Consider the following 17,852-nt stretch of genomic DNA (forward strand, 5'->3'; position numbering starts at 1 on the left):
CCCATGTGAGTGTACCCTGTACGTTCACATTGGGGGGGGACATCCAGCTGTTGCAACACTACAACTCCAAGCATGTACGGTCTATCAGTGCATGCTGGGAGTTGTAGTTTTGCAACAGCTGGAGACACACAGGTTGTGAAACACCGAGTTTGGTAACAAACTCAGTGTTTTGCAACCAGTGTGCCTTCAGCTGTTGCAAAAGCTACAACCCCCAGCATGTACGGACAGTGGAAGGGCATGCTGGGTCTTGTAGTTATGCAACAGCCGGAGGCATACTACATTGGCTGGGGATGCTGGGGATTGTAGTTATGCAACAGCTGGAGACACACTGGTTTACTACTTAACTCAGTGTGCCTTCAGCTGTTGCAAAACTACAACTCTCAGCAGTCACCGACAGCCAACGGGCATGCTGGGAGTTGTAGTTATGCAACCACCAGATGCACCACTACAACTCCCAGCATGCACTTTAGCTGATTGTGCAAGCTGGGAGTTGTAGTTACACAACAGCTGAAGGTACACTTTTACATAGAAAGAATGTGCCTTCAGCTGTTGCAAAACTACAAGTCCCAGCATGCCCATAAGGGCATGCTGGGAGTTGTGGTGGTCTGCCTCCTGCTGTTGCATAACTACAGCTCCCAGCATGCCCTTGTTGCATGCTGGGAGCTGTTGCTAAGCAACAGCAGGAGGCTGTCACTCACCTCCAACGATCCAGCCGCACAGGTCAGTCCCTCGTCGTCTCCGCCGCTGCTCCTGGGGCCCCGATCCCAACAGGGACGCCGGGGATCGGGGTCCCCAGCACCCGGGGTCGTCTTCCCGCACCCGCTCACGTCCTCCGGAAGAGGGGCGGAGCGGGTTGCGGGAGTGACACCCGCAGCAGGCGCCCTGATTGGTCGGCCGGTAATCCGGCCGACGAATCAGGGCGATCGTGAGGTGGCACCAGTGCCACCTCACCCCTGCTGGCAATGGCTGTTCGGGGCCGTCTCTGACGGCCCCGATCAGCCAGTAATTCCGGGTCATCGGGTCACTGGAGACCCGATTGACCCGGAATCCGCCGCAGATCGCTGGACTGAATTGTCCAGCGATCTGCGGCAATCGCCGACATGGGGGGACATAATGACCCCAGTGGACGATATGCCGGGATGCCTGCTGAACGATTTCAGCAGGCATCCGGCTCCCCTCCGGCTAGCGGTGGGGGCCGGAAATGCTCAGGGCGTATCCATACGCCCTCGGTCCTTAAGGACTTGGAAACGGGGGCGTATGGATACGCCCTATGTCCTTAAGGGGTTAATAGGCAGGCCTTCTCTGCCCCAAGAGACAACTGCTGCAAGCGGTCAGCAAGTTCTTGGAAGAGTTGCGCTGTGGCCGCGGCAACTATCCGCTGCTCCGGTGCCATCTTGCTGCTCTCCTCACATGTTGCGGTGGGCTCCACCATCTCTGTACACCTCGCTGCCATCTTCGGACTCTAGAGGTCTGGCCGCGTGGCTTCTTTTATATGAGGCTTCAACAAAATGGCCGCCAGCCGGTGCAGTCATCGGTGTAGCTCTGACTTCCTGTCCCCCGGCAAACACAAGCAAAAGATAACAGTTCCACTTTGGCATAGGAACAGCTACACGATGTCCACGCCCAGGGGTGGGACGTAGACCAGCGTGGGACATTTTGACGCGCTTCTCGGGTTCTTCTTTAACGCCTTCAGGTACGGTCTGCAACAAAGCACGTAGCATGGCTTCGTTCCTGATTTTACACATGGCCACAATACAGTATTCTTCACCTCCCTCCTTACTTTTTCTTGCGCCCCGGCTAAGCACAATTTCAGCAATAAAGTCCTGTACACTTTTGGGAGCAATTTTAATCGCTACTTGGAAAAATCCTGGACAGTATTCTATACACATTCTTGCATAGGAGGAGGACTATGGCACTTGCAATAACGGTATACACCCGTTTTTCGCTGCGGGTGGTTAGGGTAGCAAAGTTATTAAAGGCACACATCCGTATCCTGTTCGTGAGACGCTAAAAGATTTGTGGAGGTGGGGTGTTGCAGTGATGCTACAGGGTTTGGTGGTATTAACCCTTGATTTGTCATGACACCAGGATGCAGTTGTTCTGTATAGAAGGCCCTGCCGACAACCGGCCCAAAACGGCAGGATAATAAACAGAATGTCCACAGCAGGATTTAGGAGATAACTGGAACTTATACTTAACTTCTTGTGCAAACAGTCTTTACAATTAAACAGTTTTTCTTGAGTTAACGGGATGCAGGTTCCTCACAGGCTTGGCTGGGACTAATAGTCTTGAGCTTTAAGCAGATGCAGGTTCCTCACAGGCTTGTCTGGGACTAATAGTCTTGAGCTTTAAGCAGGCCATTGTGCTACTAATTATAGGATTTGAGTTGAATAGTAGTCACAAAGAGCTTTAGTGGCTGCTGGTTCTTTAGGCTTTGGCCTAGGTGAGATGAATTGAGATATGCTGAATGTGCTTGGCTGAAATCCAGGAGATAAGAGAAGAGAGTTTAGAGACTACAGCCCCTTATATACTAAGGAAGCTGGACCAATCCCATTGGTTGCAAAGCCTGTAGGTCCTGATTCCAGAGAACTCTGGTAAGATTACATGACATTATCATATGACTCAGGAAAGTCCTATACATTTATACAACTTTGTACATAACGTTATACATAACGACCAATATACACTATACCTTTAAAATGCATTATGCGAGGCGAGTAAAGGGTAAACCCTGCAGGAGAGCCCTGTGGAAAGGAGGGACTTAAGACAGGGACAGGACAAGGTCCTGTACTGGGACACCACAATCACTTATGTCATGGACACACTTACTTAATTGACAGCTGTGAGTGCAGGGCTCACAGATGGAGGTCCTGGGAGCCTGAGGAGAACATCTTAGATTAGGATCTGGTGCTCAGGTTTCTCTGGCCTAAAAAGAGGGGGAGACCTAAGGGGGGTACTGTTAGGAGTCGTGCCACGGCCAGATATGCTGGCCGCGGACGCATTCCTCCTCCGCTGCCTGGCATACCCAGTACTGCGATTCGCATCCTGCAATGTCATCGCAGCCTGCCTTTACCTCCCCATCGTCTCTGTATGCTGCCCGCTTGCCGGTGCACGTGAGCGCCGGCTCTGTGAAATTTAAAGGGACAGTACACATTTAATTGGTTTTTGCTTCCCCATGACCCTATAAGTGCAGGTACTTCCTTTTGACCCTTGCCTGGTCTTTGTGCCTTATCAGCCTAAGAGAAAGCATTCTGTTTGTGCCTTGCCATGTTCCAGACCTTGTTGCTATGTACTCTAACCTTGCTCCTGTGCTGCCTTCCCTCTGACCTCTTGCTTCGTGACCTGACCTTGCTACTGTCCCGCCAGCCTTGACCTCCTGCCTGTCCTGACTACGAGTTGCCCTATCCATCCAGTATCACGTTACACCTCTTCCGCTTATGTGGATGTGTCCTATCAGGGGTAGCGACCTGGGTGCCGCTGCAAGTCCATCCCGCTTTGTGGCGGGCTCTGGTGAAAACCAGCGGCACCTTAGACTCCGCTCCTGATATGGCCCACGTCATCATCCACACAGGTAAAGCAGATCCTCTACACCTCACCTGTATCAATTAGTGTATGCAATCAATAGATTACATGTAATAGTTGCCATAGGGACTAAAAAAAAATACTGAATAAAAGGTAAACATTTTTAAATAAATGTGAATAAGCCTGTTCACTAATAAAAGTTTGAATTAGCCCCATGTTCCCATTTTTTAACTCCTTCAACACCTGACAGATTTTGATTTCTAGCTCACATGTTATTTCTCCTCACCTTCTAAGACTAACTTTTTTATTTTTCCACTGACAAAGTTGTATTAGGCTTTATTTATGGAGGGCAAGTTGCACTTTGTTATATCATATGATGTATTACCAAGGCCAAAAACAAATGTATGTGGGAAAAATATGGAATTGCGCAATTTTGTGGAGCAATATTTTTTTTACACAATTCAGTATCATTCTAATGATACCAAACTAGGATAATTTATGTTTCATTTTATTTAAATATTTTTAGAAACTTGAAAAAGAAAAAAAAAACACTCTTCATTGCCATGTTCTGAACTCATAGAACTTGTTTATTTTTGCACCAACGGAGCACCGTGGTTAGCGGGTGGTGATGAGGGCAGATGTTGTTACCCTATGGACAAATGGCATCAACTCCTTGTATTCATGATGCCGGAGCGTGGTTTAGCCTAAAACCACCCAAAGGTATACTGCTGGATCCTGGGCTAGGCACGGGGGCAATAAAGACTCCGACGCCAAGTTACGGACAACGGTAGCTTTACTGAGGGTAGACAGTTTAGAGTTCAGCCAGGGCCCAACGAGGTGACCAGTGATGCAGAGACCTTAAGGGCTTGCTGGGAATTGTAGTAGGACTGGACAATTGAATGCAGACCACGCTGACTTGACAGATGACAGGGACTGACTTGACTCATTAAGCTGTGACTTTATCTTACTTGAATTGATGGTGGCTGCAGGACTTGACTTTGAGGTCTCCAACACTCTGGACACACACACGAGGTGACTGCACTGGACCTCAGCAGGAAGAGAGAGAAGCTCCACCCAGGGCTTATATGGAGGAGACTAGCAGGGAGCCCATAGGTCACTCTTGGGATCACCTGGTCACTGGTATCTCCTGGGTAACAATCACATGACATAACTCTTAAAGATACAACACATTTTATAATACAATACAGAACAGGGGGGGAAGCAGGTACAAGGGGCCCTGGGGACACTGAAGGAGGCTGCCTGACAGGGAGCAAGGGTACAGGGAAACATCTCCAATCCAGGTCCACCACACTAATATATGTGTACCACCATGTATGTCCCTCTTTGCTCTCATGAAAAGTCAGGCGGTATGGCGCGATTAATTTTACTGTAACATTAACCCCTTAAGGACCAAGGACGTACCGGTACGTCCTTGGTCCTGCTCACTTGATATAACGCGGGGTTACACAGTAACCCCGCGTCATATCACGGCGGACCCGGCGTCATAGTGAAGCCGGGACCCGCCTCTAATAGCGTGCAGCGCCGATCGCGGCGCCGCGTGCTATTAACCCTTTAGCCGCGCGCTCAGAGCTGAGCCGCGCGGCTAAAAGTGAAAGTTGCCGGCTAGCTCAGTCGGGCTGTTCGGGATAGCCGCGGCTAATCGCGGCATCCCGAACAGCTGACAGGACAGCGGGAGGGCCCCTGCCTGCCTCCTCGCTGTCCGATCGCCGAATTACTGCTCAGTGCCTGAGATCCAGGCATGAGCAATCATACGGCAGAATCGTTGATCACTGGTTTCTTATGAGAAACCAGTGATCAATGATGAAGATCAGTGTGTGCAGTGTTATAGGTCCCTATGGGATAACAATGATCAGTATAAGAGATCAGTGTGTGCAGTGTTATAGGTCCCTATGGGACCTATAACACTGCAAAAAAAAAGTGAAAAAAAAAAGTGAAGAAAGATCATTTAACTCCTTCCCTATTAAAAGTTTGAATCACCCCCCTTTTCCAATAAAAAAAAAACTGTGTAAATAAAAATAAACATATATGGTATCACCGCGTGCGGAAATGTCCGAATTATGAAAATATATCATTAATTAAACCGCTCGGTCAATGGCGTGCGCGCAAAAAAATTCCAAAGTCCAAAATAGTTTTTGGTCACTTTTTATATCATTTAAAATAAGTCCTATCAATAAGTCCTATCAATGCAAAAATGGTACCGTTAAAAACTTCAGATCACGGCGCAAAAAATGAGCCCTCATACCGCCCCATACACGGAAAAATAAAAAAGTTATAGGGGTCAGAAGATGACAATTTTAAACGTATTAATTTTCCTGCATGTAGTTATGATTTTTTCCAGAAGTCCGACAAAATCAAACCTATATAAGTAGGGTATCATTTTAATTGTATGAACCTACAGAATAAAGATCAGGTGTCATTTGTACCGAAAAATGTACTACGTAGAAACGGAAGCCCCCAAAACTTACAAAACTGCGTTTTTTTTTTTCAATTTTGTCGCACAATTATTTTTTTTCCGTTTCACCGTAGATTTTGGGGCAAAATTACTGACGTCATTACAAAGTAGAATTGGTGGCGCAAAAAATAAGCCATCATATGGATTTTCAGGTGCAAAATTGAAAGAGTTATGATTTTTTAAAGGCAAGGAGCAAAAAACGAAAATGCAAAAACGGAAAAACCCCCGGTCCTTAAGGGGTTAATGACTCATTAATCGCCTCACTGAGGAGGCTGCAAATTCTGCCTCAAGATCTATGCAGAATCCACATCTGAAAGTCATGCAGATTCTGATTTACCGCCAGATTTTGTTGCACATTTTAAAGCTGCCATTGATTTCAATCGGACAATATCTTGGACATTTGCAAAATTACACAGATAATTGTGGGAGCAATGTTTCATGCAAAATTGCGCTGATTCAGATGCAGAAAAAGATGTCTAAATCAGTGCATATTTTAGCCATGTCAATAACGTGATAGAAAACGGGAAGGGAACAAAAAAAAGCAAAAATGAAAACTGAAGCAAAAATGAAAACTGAAGTATGTGTTTTCCTGTGTAGGCCACCACCGGTTATAGAAGTGTGGTTGCCCAGTACAGGAGTTGCACCCCTGTACCCTTGCTGCCCTGTCAGGCAGACTCCATTTGGTGACCCCTGTGCCCCCTGCACTTGTGTCTTGTATATAAATCCTAAGTGCCTATGTTATCCAGTGTATTGTACATAAAATGTGATATACCTTTAAGTGTTGTTGTGGGTGGAGCTTCCTCACTCTCTTTAGTGCCGCGTTGCAGTGAGGTCGGGTCTGGAGAGAGTGTTTGGTGTCCTAAAGTCTACCACGCAGCCACGGATCCACAAGTCCACTACCCCCCCAGGTCCAAATCAAAGCCTGGTAAGCTACAAACGGGGTAAAGTCAGTATAGTCAAGTCAGTCAAGTATTCTGTAACAAGTCACCCCTGCCCTGCATCAAATTGTCCAAGTTCACTACAATTCCCAGCAAGCCTTGTGGTCTCTAAAGTCACTGGTCATCTCCTTGGGCCTAGCCGAGCTGTATAGACTGTCACATCTGTCTGACTTAGTAAAGCTGCCGTTGTCCCATAACTTGGAGTCTGAGTCATTATTTGCCCCCGTGCCTAGCCTGGGATCCAGCGGTATACCTTTGGGTGGTGTAGAGGAAAAACCCCGCCCTGGCGTCACGAATACAAGGGGCTAATGCCAGCTGCCCCAGGGTAATTCCATCTCCCCTCATCACACCTTTTGGCGTCACAAACAGGAGACGGGTATGCGCCTTATGCAAAAATTGTACCAGAAAGTGTATGGTACTTTATCACCGAAAAGTGTTTGTTCCGAGGCGCTTGTGAAATAGAGGGGGAGGTAAAGAAATGACTGTTATCGGCCATTGTGATGTGTCCAAGAACTGTGCTGACGTGTAAAATCGGGTCCAAAGTTATGCTACCTAACAAAGTATTGCCTGTACCTGAAAGGGTTAAAGATGTGCCAGAGAAGCGCGCAAAAACATCCCGCACTGGGCAAAGTCCTGCCCCTGGGCATGGAAACCCTGATGTTGTATAGAATCTAAAGTGGAACTGTAAAGATCCGCCCCTTGTTGCTGGGGGAGCGGAAGTCAGCGCTGCATCGCTGATGCACTTCCGGCTGGCGGATATTTTTCCGAAGTCCTGTATAAAAGACACAGCGCCGCTGGACCTCTTCAGTTTGCCGGAATTCTGTGAGGTGAGCAACATGGAGGAGCAGGCAAACATGAGGTCGGAGAGTCCCAAGATGGTACCGGAGGCCTGGAAGGTCGCAGCGGCCATGGCACGCGTTTCAGAAGCTGGCAGTCTCAAAAGGATCTCCATCGGTGAGGCCTATATGCCAGAGGACGATGGAGCCTTGCCAGCCACCCCGGCAGAGGGTACGCCGGCATCTTTTAGAGGAGCGTCCCCTCATCCCCGGACCTGGGGATCCTGGGCGTAGATCCCTACAGAGGAGTCAGAAGTGAGTACCCTGGCTGAGGACGCTTTCTCTACTCCTCCTTTTACCCCCAGCCCAGAGCAAACCCCCCAGGTCCAGAAGCCCACAGCACGCCCATGGACACTACTGTTGCCTCGGTGGATCTTTGGCGAAGAGCGACAAGTAGTCAGTTATATACATGAGTACCTGTCAAAGCTACCTAAGATGGCTGTCATCGCTCTCAAGTACACCCCAGTACAGATGTGCCCAGGCCTACTGCTGTCGCTGAGGAGGTTTGGCCTAACCACCAGGCACCAACTAAAGTGCCTCGGCCCACTCCTGTCAATGAGGAGGAGGTTTGGCCAGCCCAACAGGCACCAACATCTGTTCCCCCAGTGGCGCAAGCTGCTGCTGTGCAAATGGTGGTTCCCAAACCAAAAGGAGATAGGCATCATCACAGTGCGCCACTGAGCCACAAGGACATGCCGGCACATTTTTACTGCATCAACAGCTCGCTTTACTGCATCAACAGGATTGGATGCAGCTTCTAGCTAAGGGGAACTTTGCGTGTGTGCGCTGTGTTTACTTAAGGACTCTGTGACCTAGAACAATCTACCTTACTTAGTTCCATACAGACTTTGCTGCTAACCTTTAGCCAATATTCTGTGTATTCTATGTTTGATATTAATGCATAAATTGCTGTTTAATAACGGGGAAGCAAAGCACTAGGGCCCAGCGCTCTCCCCACAGTGTATACCAAACCTTTCAACAGAACAGAATAAACACAACCCCTAAACATTTTGCTAAATTTTATATAACATTATCTTACATTGCACACCTCAACAACAACCAGTTTTACACATATTTAATTATTTATTTGCAAATAACCTCCAATTGTTTACACATTTTTAGCCCTTGAGAACCGATCAAATTGTATTTCATATTTATTGTATATCTTATTTGGGTGGTCTGGGGATCACACCCTGATTGGAGTATCTCGGTCACAAGTATACAGATTGAGCACACCTCAACCAATTTCTGATAAAATGTGATATACCTTTAAGTACTTGTGGTGTCCCGGTGCCGTATTTCATACTGTACCTTTGTAGAGGTCCCCATAGTCAGAGTCCCTAGGAACGTCGGGGTCCCTCTTCTATAGTTATCCCCTCGTCACCCCTTAGTTGGTTCATATTTGTATAGAAATTCAAATAAATGTAAGTATAAATATGTATATATTCAAATGCCTACCTGTTCAGCGTAGCAGGACCTGCGGGTCATGTGATTAGGTTTAGAACTCTATGGTTTTGCTAAAGGACCTTTGGAGATTCTTATGACGTGTTCACCCACAATGCAATGTAACGGTGAGTGACAGTTGTTATGGACCAATCCAAAATGGCCAGCCCCTGCCCATATAAGGGACCCGCGCCATCTTGATCGCTCTCTTCTCTCTTGGGTTGCTGATTCTGGAAGAGGTAGGACCTCCGCAGCTTACAAGACAATTTACTAGGCCAAAGCCTTGCGGCCTCGGCCTCTAACATAGCGGATATACTAAGCAATTCCCTGCTACTCTCCGCAAGAACACTGGACCTAAACGCACCCTTAAATCCAGCGGATCTGTGCTACAAAATCTCTGAGAAGCTAAATTGAGCTTATCTGATCCCAACCGACTGTCAATCGCTGCTCAGTTATATCTATAGAGACTCTGTTATCTGGACTGTTACTATTGCTGCATGTACAGAAATTCTTCAGTAAAAGTTCCTGCAACTTTTCAGTTAACGGTGGTTGTGGACAATCCTTTGCAATGGCCTATCAAGATTACAGTATTTAACCCTCACCCTGGCTTCACGAGTAACAAGGGTTAACAGCGCCCTTTATTATTCTGAACAGCAACACCCTAACTACCCTACACCCCAAAAGGCTTTATCCCCCAAGGTTACCACATACTGTTGTCATGTGATTGTAACCAAGGAAGGTACCAGTGACCATGTGACCTACAGGGTGACCTATGGGACCCCTCCTGAGTCTCCCCCATATAAGCCTTGGGTGTACCTTCCTCTCTCTCTTTAGTGCTGAGTTGCACTGAGGTCAAGTCCTGAGAGAGTGTCTGGTGTCCTAAAGAGGCCTAAACTCTACCACGCAGCCACAGATCCACAAGTCCACTACCCCCCAGGTTCAAGTCAAAACCTGCTAAGCTACAAACGGGGTACAATCAGTCAAGTCAGCGTGGCCCTGCATCAAATTGTCCAAGTCCACTACAAGTCCCAGCAAGCCTTGTGGTCTCTGAAGTCACTGGTCATCTCCTTGGGCCTAGACTGTTACATCTGTCTGACTCAATAAAGCTTCCGTTGTTCCGTAAACTTGGCGTCGGAGTCATTATTTGCCCTTGAGCCTAGCCCAGGATCCAGCGGTATATCTTCGGGTGGTGTAGAGGATAAACCACGCCCTGGCATCACAAATACAAAGGGTTAATACCATCTGCCCCTAGGGTAATTCCTTCTGCCCTCATCACATAAGTATACAGCATCTCTACATATTTCCTTTATTAGCAATGTACGACACCACAGCCTATACAGCGACATGAACTGGCGTCCTAAATTACTACAATTATAATCTACGTAATATTACAAGGAAAGCTACGTGGCAACCAATGTCATTCAGCTGTGGTGACCTGCTGGGGGATGGAGTACTTCACCTGCTGTACCCCCAACATGCCCAGATGCGAAGTGTCTGGGAAAGCCAGGTGTCCAATATGGCTGCCACTTTACCTAGCTGTGATGACATGCTGGGGGTTGTAGTACTTCAGTAGCCGTAGGTGGCGTCATTATGCCTCAGGAGCTGTTTTTTCTCGAGCCTGTTACAAAACTACAACTCCCAGAAGGCCATGACAGGAAAAGTGCCTGGGAAAGCCTAGTGACAACCAATATGGCTGCCACTTTACCTAGCTGGGGTGACATGCTGGGGGTTGTAGTACTACCTTAGTAGCTGTAGGTGGCGTCATTACGCCTCGGGAACAGTGTTTTCCAATCTGTCACAAAACTCCCAGCATGCAAAGGCTGCCAGGACATGCTGGGACTTGTAGTTTCTCAAGCAGGGTGCCTCCAGCTGTAGCAAAACTACAACTCCCAGCATGCCCGGACATCCTAAGGATGTCCGGGCATGCTGGGAGTTGTAGTTTTGCAACAGCTGGAAGGACCCTGTTGGGAAACACACGCCAGAGGCCTTTGCCCCGTCATAACTTCCTGTCAGTCGCCATGACAACACACACCGTCACTTCCCCTCCCGCCTCCCCGGACGCCATTTTAGTTCCTGTGCTGTCTGGCGCAGGCGGAAGTGCCGCCATCTAGTAGCCGCGGCTGTGGTGGAGACATCTTGACGTGTGCGGCTTTTGTGGAGCTCCGGAGACGTCTCGGCGCCCCCTCTTATCGCACCATAATGCCGTCCACACCGCTCCGTGTAGCCGTGGTGTGCTCCAGCAACCAGAACCGCAGCATGGAGGCGCACAATATCCTCAGGTAAAAACCGCAGCGGCGGACGGGCGCGGCGTCAGCACTGGGGACAGGCGGCCGACGACTAGGCCTGTACATACATACAAGGGCCAGGACAAAAACCGCCGTGTGTTATGTGGACGTGTGTGAACGGGGTCTAGAGCTGACATGGCTCTTGTTTCCATGGAGATAAGGGATAATGTTGTAGCCTAATAAGCTGTGTGTATAAAATATATAATTTTATTTGGATATGGGTGGGGGGAATTAGTATGTGGGGGTCTCCCTGGGTATGTTTACACCTGAAAACCATGTTTTTTTTAATTTTTTTAAAACAAGACATGTCTATAAAAAATAAAGGAATAAAAACTGTATTGACTTCAATGGGGTGCGGTGAACGGAGTAGGAGACACGATACTTCTGTGGGGTGTGCACACCCTAAGGTCCTGTTCACACTATGGAAAGACTGGGATTAGTGTGAATGGGGCCTCTGTGCATACGTGGGCTACATTTAAGCAATTTTTTTTTTTTTTTGTAGAATTCTGCTCAGAAATCCTGCTGTGTGAACGAATCCTTAAAGGACTACTGCAGCCATAACAACGTATCCCCTATCCACAGGATATGTTTGGTCGCAGGGGGGGGGGGGTCCAAACCCCATCTCCCAAACGAGCCCTGGTATTGCCGCTCTGTGTGAGCAGCTAATGTGCATAGTGTTGTCCTCTCTTAGGTCTACGATTTGCCCCCTCCCCATACAGCTCTATGGGAGAGGCAAGGGGTCACGAATGCTGCCTCTCCCATAGAGATACATGGAGGAGGCATTTCGGCGTCATGCTGCACCTGTCACGCCTCCTGCAAGGGAGATCTGCTGCAGAGCCATGGCCCCATGCAGGAGATCTTTGGGAGTCCCAGCAGTCGGACCCCCTGCGATCAGACACTTAACCCCTATCCAAGTTATGGCTGTATATTTACTTTAAAGGAGAACTCTGGAACAGGAATATTATCGTCCATACCGGTCGGGCCCCTCCCCCACCCTCCGAGTCAATTAAAAAAAAAAAAAAAAAAAAAAAAAAAAAACTTACCCATAATGGGGGTGGTTCCGGGCCATCCATCCTTCCTGTAGTGTCTGGCGCCATTCCGGGTGGAGGGTGCACCGGTACAGGCTGTCCTTCTCCGGGCGTCCTCTTCTCCACTTCGGGCAGGCTCCGGCCTAGTACGCTGCATAGACGACGCTACGCCGTGACGTCAGGTGCGTTGCTGCGCACAGGCGGCACTGCGCTACTAGGCCGGAGCCTGCCCGGAGTGGAGAAGATGACCCCCGGAGAAGGACAGCCCGGACCGTTGCACTCTCCACCCGGAATTGCGCCGGACACTACAGGAAGGATGGATGGCCCGGACCACCCTGACAGGTAGGGGGAGAGAAGCGGGTGGTGGTAGCGGCGGCGGCCTATGGCACCGCAAAAGCCACTGCAGTGCATTGATTTAAAGCGCCCACTTTAAAAAAAATGACCTGCAGCGGTGTCGCGGGGGGATAAATAGCCAATAACTTATACCGGAATATCGGCATAAGTTATCGGCCCTAACCTCCACCGATTATCGGTATCTGCCCTAAAAAACAGATATCGGTCGATCCCTAGTACATACCTTCCTTTGCTCCTCTGGTAACCGGCTCCGGTCTCCACCACGATCCTCTTCCTTGTAGTCGGCGAGTCATACTGCACTCAGCCAATCATCGGCCACAGCGAAGTCCCGACTCGGCCGGCCATAGGCGGAGTGGCAGTTTGAGAACACTTCAAGACACGCAATTCTTCACTACACCGGCTGAGCGCAGTATGACTCGCCGACCACCAGCAACCAGGAAGAGGATCGCGGTGGAGACCGGAGCCGGTTACCAGAGGCACCAGGGGAGCGAAGGAAGGTATGTACTTCTTTATTTTTTAACTGCCGGCAGTATGGACGATAATATTCCTATTCCGGAGTTCTCCTTTAAGGTCAGTTTTTACCAAACTGTATGCCTCAATTTGTTGCAAAACTACAACTCCCAACATGCCCAGACAGCTGTTGGCTGTACGTGCATGCTGGGAGTTGTAGAGTTTCAACAGCTGGTGGCACACTGTTTGGGAAACATCTGTCCTATGTCTAAAGGCATTTCTATACAGGCCGATCAGGTGAATGAGTGTTCATAGGAAGGCTCGTATGTTGGCCGGTTGAACTTTCGTTCTGCCAATGAAATTATGGTTATTTGCGCATAATGATGATTTTTAAGGGTGGCGCGACAGATGTAGCCTTGTGTAGCTTCTGTAAACTAATGCTGTTGAACGCTCGCTTACTGCTGTAATACAACCTGCCAGATATGTGCCAATAAGTTATGCGGACACATACCATGGCATCCCAGTCTATCAGGGTAGGGTCAAACAAGGCGCAACCGCAGCGTATTTGGCGCTGTGGATGTGCTGCTGGCACTCACAGCAGAGCGAGCTCCCTTCCTGCCAGTAGTCACATGCGGACTGGCCGCAGCAGGGAGCTCGCTCTGTAGTCGCTCTGATAGCAGTCTTCACCTCCGCAGCCTCAGAGATGCTGTGTGACCCTATCTCAATAGATTGAATCTCAATCTACTAGTGATAGTATTCAATATCCAGAAGATATTCTTTTATTTAGCAGGACCCAAAAGTATGGTTTAGCGCACTATTGGAACGCACAAAATAAGTGCTTCACGTACTGTATTTTAAGCTGCTGTTTTAATGGCGGGGAAAAAACCTAACCTAGGAACATTGTTATACTCTGATCTGTCCACTTGTGCAGGATAAGCATAGTCTACCCTCCTGTGTCCCGCACAAAAAGTATACGTTATGGAAATGATCAGAACATGGTCATACGATGACTACATCCTACCCATTTAAAGGGGTAGGTTGGTGGCAAGCATTTTTCTAAATCAACTGGTGCCAGAAATGTAAACAGATTTGTAAATTACTTCTATTAAAAAATCTTAAACCTTCCAGTACTTATCAGCTGCTGTATACTACAGAGGAAGTTTGTTTTATTTTTTGTCTGTCCGCACTGCTGACACCTCTGTTCATGCCAGGAACTGTCCAGAGCAGGAACAATTCCCAATAGCAAATCTATCCTGCTCTGGACAGTTCCTGACATGGACAGAGGTGTCAGCAGAGAGCACTGAGGACAGACAAAAGAAATTCAAAAAGAACTTCCTCTGTATTATACAGCAGCTAAGTACTGGAAGGATTAAACATCTTTAATAGAAGTAATTTACAAATCTGTTTAACTTTCTGGCACCAGTTGACTTTCCAAGATCGCCACGTCACCGGACAGGGTGATCGGGTTATCTAACAGCAGCCATCCCGGCATATCCCCCAGGGGGGTCCTGAGACATGTGGGGGATCTATACTGCCTACCTAATGTGTGGGGGGGGGAGAGACTGTGCTACGTACTTAAAGGGGTAGTCCACTAATAAGATATAGAAGTGTGCATAGGAATTTGTTATTATTACAGTGATCCCTCAACTTACAATGGCCTCAACATACAATAGTTTCAAAATACACTGGTCTTTTCTGGACCATTGTAACTTGAAACCAGACTCAACATACAATGCTATGGAATCTGTGAAACGTGTCAAGGGCTGGAAGAACTGACCAATCAGAATGGACATTCACTGGTAAAACTCCTGTATTACTGAAGTGTATGCACTGACTGGTGTCTGGTAGCGCCCCCTACAGTACAGGGAGGTATTACATGTTCTGTACTATTTACCTGTACCAGGGTTACCTGCTCCTTTGGACATCAAGGGAGGGCGGCTCCATTTTACTTTTTTTTTAGGACACTGTGTTCTGTACAGGACCCTGAAGAAGCTTCTGTCCTCTACATAGACCAGTGTTACCCAAATAGGGTGCCTCCAGCTGTTGCAAAATTACAACTCCCAGCATGCCCAGACAGCCGAAGGCTGGGAGTTGTAGTCTTGCAACAGCTGGAGGCACCCTCTTTGGGAAACACTGAAATACAGTGATTTAAAGCTCCCAGCAGATCTTTCTTACTTTTATGTGTAACGATTTGCTTTATCTGTGTTATCTACTTATTTTTCTTTAATTCTCACTTTTTCCTATTTTGGGGGCTTCAGAACCAATTACCAGGTTTCTATAGTTATGGTCTCAACATACAATGTTCATCCTGGAACCAATTAATATTGTAACTTGAGGGACCACTGTATTATTATATATATTTTTTTGTTTAAATTATAGTCCGGCCCGCCAACGGTCTAAGGGACTGTGAACTGGCCCCCTGTTTAAAAAGTTTGAGGACCCCTGACCTAAAGGGTTAATACACTTACTGAATGTCATTTTGAATACATTGGGGAGTGCAGTTTTTATAATGGGGGGATTTATGGGGTATTTTTAATATGAAGACCCTTCAAATCCACTTCAAAACGGAACTGGTCCCTGAAAAATTAAGATTTTTGGAAAATTGCTGCTGAACTTTGAAGCCCTCTGATGTCTTCCAAAAGTAAAAACATGTGGAGTGGAGTTTTCTTTGAGGCTGTTTTGCATTTTTACCTACATTTTGCTTTTCTTTTACACATGCTCTGGGCTGTGGGATTTCCAGAGCTCAAATCCACCACATTTTCTGTTGAAACCTTAGTAAGGCTGGGTTCACACTAGTGATCGATCGATTATCGGTATGGCCGATATTATCTGCTGATAATCACGATTTTGGGCATTATCGGTATCGGCAATTACCTTGCCGATAAGCCGATAATGCCCCGCACCGCGACCTCTCCCCCGACCCACCGCGTCGTGTCACCCCCCCCCACCGTAGTGCTGGGCGGTATACCGGTATGAACCGGATACCGTTTTTTTTTTTTTCTCCCACGGTATGAATTTTTGCCCATACCGCTATACCGGTCGGGCCCCTCCCCCACCCTCCGAGTCAATAAAAAAAAAAAATTAAACTTACCCGTAATGGGGGTGGTCCGGGCCATCCATCCTTCCTGTAGTGTCCGGCGGCATTCCGGGTGGAGGGTGAACCGGTCCGGGCTGTCCTTCTCCAGGGGTGCTCTTCTCCACTCGGGGCAGGCTCCGGCCTAGTACGCTGCATAGACGCCGTCACGTCAGGTGCGTCGCTGCGCACGGGCGTCACTGCGCAGCGGCGTCTATGCTGCGTTACTAGGCCGGAGCCTGCCCCGAGTGGAGAAGAGCACCCCTGGAGAAGGACAGCCCGGACCCTACACCCGGAATGCCGCCGGACACTACAGGAAGGATGGATGGCCCGAACCACCCTGACAAGTAGGGGGAGAGAAGCGGGTGGTGGTGGTGGCGGCGGCGGCCTATGGCACCGCAAAAGCCACTGCAGTGCATTGATTTAAAGCGCCCGCTTTAAATCAATGATCTGCAGCGGTGTCGCGGGAGGATAAATAGCCGATAACTTATACCAGAATATCGGTATAAGTTATCGGCTATCGGCCCTAACCTCCACTGATTATCGGTATCGGCCCTAAAAAACCGATATCGGTCGATCCCTAGTTCACACCACGTTTTTCAAATACGGTTACCGTATTCAGTTTTCCGCTTAAAAACGTATGGCAAAAACCGTATACAACCGTATGACACCAAATTAAAACATATGTACGGTTTTATCCGTTTGCACCCGTTTTTGCCAACGGTTTTGCTATTTTGTTGGAATTAGTTTTCCAGCAATTTAATAAAGTTACTATTGTTCTATTGAAATTCCAAAGGATGTGGGAGTGGGATGTCTGGGATGAATTCTAGAAAGATCTGCACATGTGTCAACTCCAAAAACGGATTAGAAAAACCGTGTGCAACCGTATTCTGGTGACTATTCCTCATTTTCCGAGCTACCAAGCCACTTTTAAGGTTCTCTCACTAAAATGGTGAGTTGGCAGGGTTTTTGAGTATTTTTTTTCCTCCTTTCCCCGCAAATTGTGGTGCACATTCTGGCTCAGACCCAGCAAAGTCGCCAAATTCTGGCACACAGCCCGACAAAACAGGTTGGGTTTACAATAACAAATCAGGGCCATTGTCGGTGTATGGCGGCCTCCAACAGATGTTGATTGGGAAGAGAAGGATTAGACTTCTGTGGATTTTCATTGCATATTCCACCCCATACCTGTATAGGGCATTGTTCACCAACCTGTGACTCTCCACCTGTTGCAAAACTACAACTCCCATCGTGCCCTGACAACTGAAGTGTCCAGAAATGCTCAGTGTTGAGCAGTAACGCTGCCACACCATCCAGCTGTGACATTCTGGGGGTTGTAGTACTTCAGCAGCTGTAGGTGGTGCCATTACCCATCAGGCGTTGTTTACAACCTCTGACTCACCAGCTGTTGTGAAACTATCTACTCCCAGCATGACTTGACTGCTGCAGT

At 48.0% G+C, this 17,852-nt stretch overlaps 1 protein-coding gene across 1 annotated transcript in view; it reads left to right on the forward strand.

The window, feature by feature from the left end:
• The first annotated feature begins 11,183 nt into the window (after window positions 1-11,183).
• The window catches only part of SSU72 (SSU72 homolog, RNA polymerase II CTD phosphatase), an 80,373-nt gene continuing 73,704 nt past the window's right edge, over window positions 11,184-17,852 (forward strand). The window contains exon 1 of the mRNA XM_056544639.1: window positions 11,184-11,491. Within this exon, the coding sequence (XP_056400614.1) occupies window positions 11,412-11,491 (80 nt within the window). The 5' untranslated portion in view covers window positions 11,184-11,411. The remainder of the gene's footprint in view (window positions 11,492-17,852) is intronic.

This window comes from Hyla sarda, chromosome 10 (assembly GCF_029499605.1).
Source record: "Hyla sarda isolate aHylSar1 chromosome 10, aHylSar1.hap1, whole genome shotgun sequence".
NCBI classification, from domain to species: Eukaryota; Metazoa; Chordata; class Amphibia; order Anura; family Hylidae; genus Hyla; species Hyla sarda.